At 39.2% G+C, this 14774-nt stretch overlaps 1 protein-coding gene across 7 annotated transcripts in view; it reads left to right on the top strand.

Moving 5' to 3' along the window:
- Positions 1-14774, top strand: part of LOC122985148 (protein NLRC3-like) — an 84943-nt gene that overhangs the window by 34085 nt on the left and 36084 nt on the right. For 3 of the 7 annotated variants that reach the window (XM_044355584.1, XM_044355588.1, XM_044355587.1), the window contains one exon: positions 5701-5874. In XM_044355584.1, coding sequence (XP_044211519.1) covers positions 5701-5874 — 174 coding nt within the window. Of the gene's footprint in view, positions 1-5700; positions 5875-8978; positions 9156-12114; positions 12310-13351 lie in introns of all 7 variants that reach the window. The other 4 variants (XM_044355590.1, XM_044355591.1, XM_044355593.1 and 1 more) reach the window with 2 other exon arrangements.

Genomic DNA, 14774 nt, shown 5'->3' with positions numbered 1-14774 from the left:
GTTTAGATCTTTTATTTAAGAGTTAGTGATGGCGGGCTTCAGGCTGCTGCCAGCGGGTCATTCTCCGTGTACAGCCGACCGCTGCTTAGAACCAGAACCGGAGCAACACACCTGCAATCCGGATAGAGTTGCTGCTGAAAACAAGCACTGAGACCAGGGAGACATGAGAGCAGCTGCTCATTAACAGCTAGCGTCACGTTTGTTTACAGCAGCAGGACAGAGAACAGACGTCTCACTCTGCTACTTTTTGCTGCGACTCCGCTGCTGCAGACGTTCCAGGAGCAGACAGTCAGTTTATAATTGTTGCGGCAGTCGTCCAACTAAGTATTGACAACACACTTGATACTTTACAAGTTGGAGTGTTTTTATTTGATGAACATTGGCGCTGATACATTAAAATGAAATAAATGGGTTTGCTTCTATAGAAAAAAGTAAGTGGTTTGCAATGTGGACCCAAACGCAGACACAGACCTGAGTGAAGGTGAATGAAAGAAGGCTTTATTGCCAGGGAAGAGGGGAATGGAGGTGGATGGAGTTGGGATGAAGTGGGTTGAGGCAGCGGATTGGAGGGCTGAGAGGAGTGAGGAAGAACGGTAAGGGCTGGCAGAAGGGAGCAGGTGGTAGTGGGCTGGAGAGCAGGCAGGCAGGTGAGTGGTGGTCCAGGAGCACTGAAGAGTAGATACAACAATCTGGCGATGAGGAAATGAAGAGTTGGGGTAGATATACTGCAAACTGATGAACTGTTAAGAGGCAGGTGAGCAGACTGGGAGAGTTGATGAGCTGATTGCAGACAGGAGTGTAGAGCTGGGAGCGAGGAGAGCCACGCCCAGGCCAACACACACACACACACACAACATACACAGAGAGACAGAAAGGGGAGGCACTAGCGAATCTTCAGGCACCGTAACAGTGAGCAAGTAATGTAAGTACCTGCAAGCACATTCACATGTGTCAAGATATCCTCATCACTATGAAAATAAAAACATTAATGTGAATAGAAATATGTTTTCCTTGTGATGAGGATATCTTGACACATTGATTATGTCACTGGTCATTTTGATATAAATATCCTTCATTTCGCTCCTGTGGGTAAATGTCTGAGGAAGACCTGTAATTGGTTGAAATGTTACCAGTAAATTTAAATGGAGCTGTGATTCCAGTGTGTGAGTTCTCCTTGTATCCCAGTCAGTGCCGCCGCTCCCATACGCAGAGGACGCAGAGCGCGTGGGGCCTCAACTACCAGGCCAGGGACCCCAAAATTAAGGTTGATCAAAATGTCATGATAATTATCACATTATTACATTTTAACACAAATTGAAAACATATATAAATTAGTTACGGACAGGTCCGCCGTTGGTTTTTTCATTGTATGTACCCTATCACTCAATTCAGGCAAATTAGATGTTTTTACCTAACATATAAAAAGAGTCCCTCCCCCCCTCCTCGAGATGGTACAACCTTCAGAGCCCTCATCTGTTCGCTTCGGAGCTTGCTTCGGTTCGCTTGTAGCCTACTATCTGCCTCTCGCCTGAAGTTTGACATTTTAACTTGCTTCATCAAGCTGTTTTTGAATGAGGCCACAAGTGGAGCGACCGTGGGGCCGCCCCAGGGCCCACGCTCAGTAGCAGCCCGCTGGGGACGTGGCGCTCGACCCCGCGGGTGCAGCAGGGATAGCAGAACTTAACTCTCTCAGCTTCTTTTATTCATTCTCTATGGTAGTTCTTATCACAATGGGTGTAATCCCCCCTCCCACCACAGTGTGGGTTGCAATCGCAGAGTGGCGCTGTCCGTATTTCTGCTCGTTGACTCTGCGGGAAGTGAAGACCGCAGAAGCAGCGATTCAAAGTTTATGACTAACTTTGCTGAAAACTTTATCCAAAATATGAGATATTCGCATCTTTTTATGTTTATGGTGAAAGAAACTTGTCAGACAAAGTTTCAGCCCTCTGAGGCTCATTAAGAGCTGATTGCGTTCGTGTGTGGATGAGACCAAACTATCCAACCTCACTTTGCTGTGTGTTGAGCGGGACATAAACACTAATAAGGACTAAGTGGTTGGCAGGTTTGCCACCATGACGGAGAGGAGGATGGAGTTTTAAAAGGGACCGTGAAATGTAGAAAGTTTGTTAAACTGTTTGGATTATTTTGTTCCATGGAGGATGGAGAAATACACAAATGGACTAACGATACACTAAACTACAGCAGTCTAAGCAGGGACAACAACTGGTGACTGAAACATCCATAATTAGTCTTTATTAACTTAAAAGTTGGTTAGGAAGAAATCAGCCATAATGTTAGATTAATATGTTGTTTAACTCCATGTTTACCGCATCTCAGCACCTGTCTGTGTCACTGCCTGTGGTGTTGCAGACTGTCCTCTTTGTATTTGAATAGGCCTTGTAGTGTTGTGGACCGCTGTGTCTATTTTATGTTTATGTTATTCCCGTGTTAGAAAGACATGGTGCGGAGACAGAGCACCTGGCTTGTCTCTATCTATTGGTGGTGGTGCTGAACTGTTGGTCAGTCGGTGTATGTAGAGCACCACATGCTGTCCTCAGTGCTGAAACATTTGAACGCGGCTGGCAACCTGTTTTCTTTTTTGTTCTTCAGAACAAGCTTGTCTCAAAGTGGCTTCACTGTATGTTTCCTGAGACATAGGCTTGCATGATTCAATAACAATTTGTGATTATGAATAGGATACATCAGCTATTTTACAGTTGTGAATTTTAAAATGACTGTTTTAGAAAGGCCCCTTGAGAATGCTTCGCCCCCTCTGTGCTGAGAGTCTAGCTCTGCCCCTGAATGAGGCATAATGGCAAGTAAGAGACAACATGAATCTCTGAAAAAAAGCTGAAAGATGGAAGAAGAGAAAACTGGGCCCCCATGATCAATTATGCTTAGGGCCTCACAATGGTTAGCAGCGGCCCTGATCCCAGTTGAATAGATTTTGTATCCAGCACCTATCCCACTGAGGGTTTGTGCATGTGAACATGACGACTCTGACTTTTAGTGCTTCACTTCAAATGTTCTTCAGATGTTACAAATGCTATGAGAGCAAGAAAAACTTATTATTGTTGGTGTGTTTATACCTCACATTAGTAAACACAGTTATTCTGTTTATTTATAATGATTTTACAGTTTATTGTTCACCTTCAAGTTTTCTTTGGGTTTAATACAAATCCAGCAAAATATCTTCAGGTTTGAAGTTTTAGTTGAAAATGTTTAAAGAGTCATTATTTCATCACAACAGACAACAGTATTTTCCAGTGGACAGTACCTGCTGTACCTTTCTATAATGTGTCTGTTTATTTTATATACAGACACATACATGTAATATCTGTGATCTGCTGCAGCTACCAGCTTGTATGAAGCCTGAGAGGCGAAACCCAGGGCATAAAAAGTCTACAAAGCTCTTCCTGCTGATAACACTTAATTGCTGTGAGTGCACGGTGATAATTGAAGAGACTCAGTTTGAAGCTGCTCAGGTTTTATGAGCAAGACAATTTCATTTTAACTTTGTGGAGACACTCTGATATTATGGGTGCTTCTCATGACCTTATTTCATGTCTCCTCTCTCCTCTGGTGACCCGGAAATTGACATCCTGTGCCATGGATGATATAGTCAGGGAGGGAAGGTGAGTCTGCTGTCTGTCAGCAGAAAACACATTTTAATTAAATATCAGTTTCTATGAGGCTGAAAATCCCTGTGCGTCAGGTATGTTGTGAAGAGCAGAGCAGGTGGACCCAAACACAGGAGACTGCAGGCAACAGGAACTTAAAGAATAAATCTTTATCCTGGTCTGAGTGCAGGCAGAACACAGAACAAAGGATCCAACAAGACTGAACTGAAAACCAGGACTTAAATAAAACTGAACTGAAGAGGGGATGAGGTGCAGGTGCAGCAGGAGAACAGGAAAGAAGCTGATTGGCTGGTGAAGACACAGGGAGCAGGGCAGGACTAATGAGGCTGATGCAGGGCAGGTGTGGAGGGAAAGTGAGGAGGGAAAAGCAGGCTGGGGAGGAGTACATGAACACAGGAAGGAAACACAGAGCAAACAGAAAACTTAAACCCCCAAAAACACAGTGATGATGTTCCTATAAAATAAAATGCAGTAGTGTCTCAGATTACATTTTCCTCATAACAATTCCTTAAACTAAACACATGCTCCTATATAACAGCAGTGAGAAAGGTGAAACTGTCTCCTGATCGATTGTGTGTAGGGAGATGAGCGGGAAGCTCAGGTGAGGGGAATGAGGTGATTGCAGTGATAGCAGGGCAAATGTGAGTGGCATAGTGCATCTAATGTTGAACACAAACTATATACAGACATCACTACTGTGGTGAAATAAGATGCTCATAAAAACTGGCAACTCATCGTATGAATGAGTAAAATTACATGAGCAAAAGGACTGGATAACAGAAGTGTAACACATAAATGATGATGGATAAATACAACCTAAGAGAGTGATGTCTAGATGAAGAGTAACTAAGCCAACACTAAACAAGCCGCTCCATAACCAGCACTGTACATGACTAGATAGTCACATAGAGCCAGACTCACTCAGAGCTGAGAGGAAGATACATAGAGCCAGACTGTGACAAGGTAGAAAGTAAACATTGATGTCAGATATATTTACATATTTCCTCTTTCCTTAAAACATATAAACTACAAGTTTAAATTATTCCTACAAATTACGAGACATTCTCATCATAACATGAATTTACAAACAGAATATCAATGAATGCAGATGCAAATAAGAAATATATTTTAGAAAAAGTTGCTGCCAGTAGAAATGTGTATTCAGTGTCTGAGCAGTTACAAACTGTTTGATGGATCTGTTCACAATATAACATGCAGATGTTTGTCAAACAGTTTATTTCAGGAGAAACATGCAGAGATATTTCACGTTGTCTTTTGTCATGTTGGAGGACATCACTACATCACTGTGCTGGCAGTGGTAACTGTACGCCATTATTCATTTTTTAGACACTACATCACATTTAAACTCCAGCACATGAAAAAACACTGAGGAGCTGTTAACACCTGTAGACTGACAGCTGACGTCACTTCAGATGACGCCTGAAAGGAGAGGACGTCCAAAAACATGTTTCCTTGATTCTTCTTCCCTCACATCTTTTCCTGCATCTCTCCCTTGTATCTTAGGTGGGAGGGACTAAGACACAAGGATACAACTCAAGTGAGCAAAGCGAGGAGACATTTAAGACAAATAAGAAGCAATCACTGTGGACTTTATAGAAGCATAAATGCAACTCCATTTTCTTTGCCTTTGTCTGCAAGATGGAACCAAAACAGAGAATCACATTAAAAAGTCTGCAGTACAGCAGCAGAGAGAGTGAGGAGAGTTACTGAATAACTCAACTTTGATTTGAAGGGTAGCCTAAATCACAACATGACACATTTACATTACTTTCATTTTCAGACACTTTTGTCCAAAGTGACTTACATTTTTTTACATACACGTACAATTTTGGATTGTGTGTTGCTCAAAGACACTTGGACATGTGGACAGAAGGAGCTCAAGTTTCAAACCACCAACCTTGTGATTAATGGCCGACCAGCTCTGCCAACAGAGATAACTGAGCTATTCATCACATCTTAGTTTGTTTAGTGACCAAAATGCCTAGAATCTATATTGATTATTAAAGTGTATATTGTATGTATGCTATCTGCATTACAGACTTGCTGATTGTGGACTCTCAGAGACTCACTGTGAAGTTGTGGCTTCAGCTCTGAAGTCCAACCCCTCCCACCTCAGAGAGCTGGACCTGGGCCGGAACAGTCTGTCTGACTCAGCAGTGAAGCATCTGTCTGCTGGACTGGAGAGTCCAAACTGTAGACTGGAGACTCTGAGGTCAGTTCACTGACTGTGTTTTCCTCTTGTTCATCTTATATTTACCCAATTTCAATCCATAACGGTTTTAGACTTAAAAGTTTTAAGTTAAATTTTAAAATTAGTTTGATTCATAACACATTCACTAATTACAAGTTTTCAAAGTTTGCCAGTCCAAATGCCTGAACTACGGTGGCCCTGAAGTGCAAATCACAACGACAAATAGGAAAACACAACGACAAACTGTGTTCAATTTGATTCATAACAAGATAAACAATCAATGCATCACTTTGTTTTTCTGTTTTTCATGGGAATTAAAAACAAAACAAAACATGCGTTTCCTGTTTTAGTCTGCAAATTGGCAATTGGAATACAAAAGAAACCCAATCCAGAAAACAACTTGTTTTTTGCTATAGAATAAATATATATATATATATATATATATATACACACACACACACACACACACACACACACACACACACACATATATGTATATATGCACACACACACACACACACATATATATATACATACACATACATACATACATGCATACATACATACATATAGATAGATCGATACAGGAAGTAATTCGAGAAAAAATCAGAAGGAGATCTTTTCAAAACATTTTTATTCATTCATTCAAATAAATCACAATCACAGTGGGCCTATCTACACTATTAATGCATATTGTGCTATTTCTCTCAGCTGCAACGGTAACACTTATAAAATAATTAGGAATTTATAGATAGATAGATAGAAGGTGTGATTTGGAGGGAGAATCCCTGTTTGCTTTTTTATCCCCCTCATATGGGGTTATGCTGCTGCACCTATAGACCATATCTTAAATAAAAATAAAATGTTTTTTTAAAAATCCAATTAAAGCACTGCAACATGAGAACACTCTATAGTGCAAACAACCATAGAATCAGAAATGGACTTTCACTGTCAGCACTCACACTCTCATGGCAGTCGAGATGACTGCGTCTAGGCTGTGTGTTGACGCAGTAAATGGATCAGATGTTGCCTCTGCGCAAGAGCGCAGTGCCATTACACACAGCTGTTCATTTTCTTTACCTTCATTAATTCACCTGAAAATGACACCAGGCTGCTACAAAATAAGCACACACACCTCTACACACAGCAGACTGGTTGGTTATACCTCGATATTCTGCTTTTTATGAAGGAGCGTCCGTTTACCTGGGCTCATTAGCCTCTTTTCCAACTTTCTTTTTACCAAAAGTAGTGTCTCATTTTACTCTTGAAACACATTGAAGTGCAAACACTGTTGTGTAACATTAATTACTAAACTATGCAATAGTTTAGTAATTAATTTTACATTAGTGTACGAGGTGAGATACATTAAAATTATTGCTGAAATAGTGATCGGTTCGATATAATCATATCAATGGCTTCACCAAATTAATTAATTATTTTTTTTACTAGGCCAACTCACTGATGAAAATAACTTCTCCATCTGTCTTCTCTTCAGATTTTTGATGATGTGTGTTCATGTTGTAACACTTCGAACCATCCAGACCTTTCCTAAATAAAAGCCTTCTTTTTGTTTAGCTGTCGTTATCACGCTTACTATGATTGCGCAACTGTTTCACATCTATGTGACTGGCTGAGAGAGCGTTAATCATCACACCCACTGATCTATATTCACCGTCATCCATCCCTTTTGAATGTTGCACTGCTGCACGTACATAGCAGGTGCACATGGAGATGTCCACACAGTCTGTGAGCTTCAGACCCACTACGCTGTTCTTGTCATTGCACTTATTCAGTTAAATTAGGGCCCAAATATATTTAGCACGTCTGTCCGAGTGGCGGTACTGTGATTTATTCGAATGAATGAATAAAAACTTTTTGGAAAGAATTTTTTTCTCAAATTAGTCCCTGTATTTGTCTATCTATCTATCTATATATATATATATATATATACTTTTCCATCTAATAGAAATATCTATTCCAATTGCCGATTTGCAGACTAAAACAGGAAAAGCATGTTTTGTTTTGTTTTTAATTCACATGAGGATTTGGATTTTAATTCACATGAGAATGTGGATTTTCGTTTGTTTTTTTCTTAAATTCACACGAAAAACAAAGTAATACATTGATTGTTTATCTTGTTATGAATCAATCCTTCCTGTTAAAAAGACAGACAGTGCGTCTGTCCAATCAGCGATGATCCTCGTCAATGGAAGATCGTCCAATCAGCAATCATCAAGCTTTGACGATAGCAGGTACCTACCTTTTCTGTTAGAAGTTAATGTTGTTGTATTGTCTGCTTTTGCTGTTGTTTTGTTTTATTATTTGTTGTTGTGTTTTGTTATTTGTTGTTTTGTTTTGTTATTTGTTGTTTTGTTTTGTTATTTGTTGTCATGTTTTGTTATTTGTTGTTGTGTTATTTGTTGTCGTATTTTGTGATTTCTTGTCGTGTTTTGTTATTTGTTGTTGTGTTTTTTGATTTGCTGTTGTGTTTTCGTATTTGTCGATGTGATCTGCACTTCAGGGCCACCGTACTGAACAGCTGGTTTCACTTTGAACTTAGTCACTAATTAAAAAAAGACAAACATCTTTAAGAAAACTGTTGACACACTCACTTTAAACTCATACAGGCCAACAGACACAAAGAGAGCAAATCATATTTCCAAATGCAGTTTGTATCTTTAGTCGTGTCTGAGCTGCCACCAACAACAAGTGATGCTTCAACATGTGCATGATGCTTCCTGTAAGGAAATGATGTCATTTTGTGTAGCTGCACCAGCAGTAAACAGGAGCATAAATATGGCCCTGCAGGTATATTTGTAAAGGATGGTTCTAGGTTACATCTAGGATTAGGAGAACATGTTTCTCACTGTGCTCAGTGCACATCTGATCAATTTATTGATCAGTGTTGACATGAATATGTGTCTGAATGTTGTGGTGACATTTGGATGTCTGTAGAAGGCTGACATGATGATGATCCATAATAACACAATGACAACGTCACTCTGCTCATTTTAGTGAAAAGCTCATTGATGAGGACATAATACTGTTGAACTACACATTTAAAACCTGAACACACCTGATGGATTATGATGGATTTTTATCTACGTCATGTATTCTTTATTCAGATTGAGTCGCTGCGGTTTGTCAGAGATCAGCTGTGCTTCTCTGGTCTCAGCTCTGAAGTCCAACCCCTCCCATCTGAAAGAGCTGGACCTGGGAGGAAACGAAAACAAGCAGGTTTCAGGATTGAATCTGCTGTGTGATTTTCTGGAGAGTCCACACTGTAGACTGGAGACTCTGATGTAAGTTCACTGACTGTCTGTTACTATTATTGATCTTAATGTTTAACAACTGAACCTAATTCATGTACAATTTACATCTATGAAGTTATTTTTTTCTCATATTTTCATTTTTTACTGTACAAAGTTGAGTCTGTAGTTATAAAAGATGACTGATTCTTAAAGAAACTGTAGAAAATGTCCACTGTTAGTTGTTAAAGTCAATTAATGTTCATAATTTATGATAAAGAGTCACATCTGTATACAGAGGATCCTCTCAACTAACATCTGTTTTAAATGGTTTAAAAAGTTTATTTTATGAAGGAGAAATATTTCTTTATTATATTATTTAATGTGTTTTAATGAATAATGTCTGATCATTGATATGACCTCAGAGTCTTCAGTCCACACTGTTTATATTTGACAGTTTTTAACCTGCATCCTGTTGGGTTCAGGTGTTTGGAGTTTCCGTCTTCTAAACTTTAGGGCTGGACAAAAAATAAATAAAATAGTTCTGATTAATTGAAATTCTTATTTGAATGATCAATAATCGATTCTTGAAATCCAGGGAAAACTTTGCATTTGCACCTTTACTCAGTGAACATGTGTACAAGTGTACTGTGTTGTGTGTATACAGTGGTTACTTATTGTAAATGGTTCAGTTAGAACTGCGTGACGTTTAAAATGTCTACTTCGTGGAAACCGAGTTATTACAATGTGCACAAAAATCTTATTTCAAGTTTAAAAGTAAGGTAGATGCTAGCTGCTATATTAGCTGCCCTGAGTCATGACAGTCCCATAGAAGGACGGCGGAAGGAAGATTGAGGTGGACGATCTTGAAAGAGGCAGCGTGAAGAAATCAGGAAGAAAACAGAAGAAATTTGAAGTTACAGTGATGATAGAGAGAAAGAAAGAGAAATCCACTTGGCTGGAATAAAACTGACTGGGAACAAGGACAGATTTGGAGTTCTGTTGAACAAACATGAAGTCGCCAGTTGGATTAAGGACAAACTCGGCGATGTCAACTTAGTTGATGTTAAAAGAAATGGATTGATCATTGTTGGATGTGTTTCACAGACACAGCTGAAGAAGTTGTTGGAAATATGAGTTAGATGGTTAGCAGGTGTCATGTTTCCCACTTCATAGAAGAGTTCCAGTAAGTTGTTGACAGTCATTGAATGATCAGGATGAGTGACAGAGAAAGGTTTGAAACAAGACCAGGGGCCAGATGCATAAACGATACGTACACACAAAAACCACACACACGCCCACACACAGTTTTAGTCATGAATCTACACAGAGTTTTATGCATCTGGCCCCTGGTGTGTTGCATTTTGAATGAGAAATCCTGCCTGACAAAGTATTCTTAGATCATATCAGTTACCCAGTAAGGCTGTTTGTTCCCAAACACATTCAGTGCAGACGTTGTTGGAAATGTGGACACAGCTGGCTTGTGTGTAGACATGATTTGGGGATATGTGGTTAATGTGGAGATGAGACGTGCAGCAGCAGAAACTGAAAAAGAACCCCAGTGTAATCAGTGTGGGGGGAGACATGAGGCAAGCAGACTGTCCAAAGAGAAAGAAAGAGATGGAAGTCATGAGGATCAGGTCCAAGAGAAGGCTGAGCCATGAGGAAGCAGCTAGGAATGAAAAGATTCAAGAAGTGAAGGAGAACTAATCAGGTATGAAGCATGATGAATATTGTTTTTGTGAGGACAAGATGAAGTTCTGAGCACTTCTGTCCATGGTGATTAACTGTGCCGCTGAGACAGAAATGAAATCTGAGAGGATAGAGATTATTACTGGAGAGGAAGTGCAGAGGCTGCTGAGAGGCTTTCAGACTCTCTCAGAGCCTCGATTGAGAAGTTATATTAGAGAATGGGATGAGGGTAGGAATATATATATTAGTTTTATTTGATATATAATCATTTAGATTAAATAGGAGAACTGAGTCTTATTTTCAATCCAGCAGAAGGCAGTAATGTAACTGACAGTCCATGTGTTGCATTATGGGATAGCATTTATGTTTGTGAAATGTGTATAATGATGAAGCCCTTGCAAGTGATGCAGGTCTTTTATTATTCTTGCTCAACTGTTTTGCACATGTAGGCCTAAAAAATATAGCTATGTCATGTTTTAGACTTTTTGCATTTTTACTTGTGTTTGGCTGCACAACAGTTTGTATAGATGGAGTCACTGGTGGAGCTGCAGAGTTTAAGAGGTGAAGTCACTACATCTTTATTGAAGTAGCAGCATGTTGTCATTAATATTAATGAGAGCTCTTTTTCACTGTTTGTATTTGACAGTTTTTAACCTGCATCCTGTTGGGTTCAGCTGAGTTTCCATTTTATAAACTTCTACATTCTATCAATCAATCAGTCAATCAAACTTTATTTATATAGCACCTTTCAAACAAATAAAATACAATTCAAAGTGCTGCACAAACGACTGACAAAATGTAGGATGTTAAAAATGGATTTAGAGACTAATGAACACCAAAGCAATTAAAAAAGCAAAACAGTTTCAATAAATAAGACAACAATAAAAAATGGGTAGTTAAGATAATAAAATATAAATAATAAAAGATAATACAAGCAATAAAGATAACAAAGTTGCCAAATACTACACATTATAAATAGATTAGTAAAATAGTAAAATGTTAATGAAAATTAAATATAATAAAATAATTCATAATGATCAACAGTAAAATGTTTATAAAACAAAATAGAATAAAATAAATAATGATAATAAATATAAATAATAAAACCATAATATGATAAAACACTACATAAAAGCCAGACTAAACAGATGGTTTTTAGTTTATGTTTAAAAATATGTATATTTTCAGCTCCTCTCAGATCCTCTGAAGGCTGTTCCAGCAGCTTCTAAACCTTCTTCACATCTGAACAGATTATGAAACATTGAATGATTTAAAAAAGGAACTTTGTTTTCTAAAGTGACGTCATTTATTCTTTACTCAGATTGTGGGACTGCAGTTTGTCAAAGATCAGCTGTGATTCTCTGGCCTCAGCTCTGAAGTCCAACCCCTCATCCCATCTGAGAGAGCTGCATCTGAGAGAGCTGGATCCGTGGGAATACTTCACTCTGTCGAGTTCAGATGTGAAGCAGCTGTCTGATCTTCAGGAGAGTCCAGACTGTAGACTGGAGACTCTGAGGTCAGTAGAGAGTTGGAGTCAGTCCGTGCTGGTTTCAGCAGTATTGTATTAAACACAGTTAGTATCAAAGCAAAGATCCAGTATTTCCTGGTGAACCTTCAACCTTCTCAGTGGCTGCTTTCCTTAGTGAAGCTGTGAGAGGAGAATGGTGACAGGCTTCAGGATTGTACAGAAAGACAGAGAGAGAGAGAACAGTCAGCCAATTAGATCAGCCAGAAGCTTGTTGTGATCATGTGTTTGAGTTGATGTTAAGACGACTGTTGTTGTTGTGTTGATGCCTGCAGGAAATAAAGCTGGATTACAGCTGACAGTCTTACAAGATGTATAGAGACAGTGGTCCTCATCATCAAACTGTCCTACCATCAAATCTGATCTGAAAGTGTTTGTTCTCTCATTTCAACACTAAAGAATTGATCAGTTCATCTTTGTCAGAGCTCTAAGATCAGTCTGACTGCAGCCTGCAAATCACTAGCTCTGATTTCACACAAGTATCATTACGTTTAGTAACCATGTGGTCTTTATACAAACCAGAACCTCTGCTGAAGTCCAGGAATCACAGCAGGTGTTTAGCTGAGAGCTCTGACTGATTGTCATGTGATGATTTAACAGCAGGAAAGATCTTCAAATTCCACAGAGACTCTGTTGCTTTCAACTTTTCTAACAGTTCACATGTATCAACAGTAAATCCATCAGTAAACTGATGAGTGAATGTCTCTGTTTCTGCAGTAATGATGTGTTCATGACTCTCAGCACTTTATTTCCTCTGTGTACTTCAGTGAAATCTGCAGAGTAAACAGACTTGATAGCAAAAGTCTGTGCAGATGTGTGAGCTTGGAGCTCAGTGTGTTCACTCCAACACGTTAACATGAGAGCTGAAAGGAAGCAGGCTACGCTGCACAGCTGTTCCACTTCTGGTCTGAACAGGACTGAAGTCCCTGCCGCTCTTTATACTGGATGTGCTGCATCACTGACTGACAGCTGATGAAGTGAGTCTCACTAAACACTGATTTATGACCTCTGTTGTTTCTTCTTCTCTCATCAGATGGTGATGATCTCTGTCAGAGTGTGAGTGAACATCCAGGAGTGTGTGTTGAGAGAGGATCAGCTGGATCCTGATGATCCATCTGGACCGTAGTCTGGATCTGGATTTTGTCATCTTCACTTAAGTCTCTTAACTGACTACAAACTGAACAGTTATCTCTGGATTTTGTTGAATCAGCACTTTAACGATGTGTTATACATGAGCTGCAGAAAAGATTAAAAACAGGTGTTATAAGTCAGACTCTGACCCTGGGCCCATATTTATCAAGCGTCTCAGAATCACACTGAAAGTTAACGAGGACTAAAACTAATTAATGAAGCAGAAGAGAATTTACTGTGACTGTCAGCAGGAGAAGGATTACTCCTGGGAGAGAGTGAGACGTTGCTGTTTTACCACAGTCAGAGCAGCAAAGTAGAAATAATGATGACGTGTTGTAGTTTTCTCACAGTCTCAGCTGGAAATATGAAACAGTGGTAATTTGGTATATTATGTGTATAGGCAGGTAACCAGGCAGGTAACTTACCAAGGTTATGGAACAAAACTATGATGCCAAAATTCATTATAAGATGATATTTACAAAGTGTAAAGAAAGTCTGAGAAATAAATGTAGCCTATATGTTAATGAAGATAACAGGTAATTAGACTCAGCTGTGTGAAATGATCTTGGTTCAGCCACATGGTTTCACAGCCTGTAATAGTGCTGCATCTTGCACATATTGCACAGACACATGTTGCAAACCCTCTCCATGAAGAACATCTTCTCTTCCACTGTCCAATTCCTCTTTCAACTACACCCCAAGTTAACCTGTGTTCTCTACATGAAGGTAAATACAGCGTAACAATAGAAACATATATTGTTCAGGTGCATCCTCCTCTCTCAAATATCAGGCTGTAGCTCTGCTGTTATTTGAAGGAGCCTCAATAAAAAATAAGCCTATAAAATATTTGAGCTGTTGTAATGAAGTTGAGATATCCTTCATTATGCAGATGACATGATTCTGTGTTAATCAAAGTTTTAGTGGGCTGTAACTGAGGACCCTCGTCATGCTCATTATCTTTATGACGTGCATTAAGCCAGATCAAAGTTTGATTCATGACTTCCATCATTGTCGCTTCTGACAGAATCGTCACTGTTGCACAGCTGCATTTTCCCCGTTACCATAAAGTGTAACATTGTGAGGACATTCTGTATTTATTTAAATGATGTTCTGTAGAAACATCATGTGTTCTCCTCTGCATCACACACAAAGTCAGTCTCACTAATGATTCTGTTTTTGTCCAAACAATCTTTTAATAAGCTCAGTGTCATCAAGCGTTCCCAAAACACCTCTCCTCTCAGGGAATATCTCTGCCTGAACTCCATCTCCTGCAGCTCCTAAATATTGGCAGAGATAGGAATCATTTACCAAGTTTGGAAAGTTGA

The sequence above is a fragment of the Thunnus albacares genome, chromosome 7 (genome assembly GCF_914725855.1).
Source record: "Thunnus albacares chromosome 7, fThuAlb1.1, whole genome shotgun sequence".
NCBI lineage: Eukaryota > Metazoa > Chordata > Actinopteri > Scombriformes > Scombridae > Thunnus > Thunnus albacares.
This window is presented reverse-complemented; position numbering and strand designations above follow the sequence as displayed.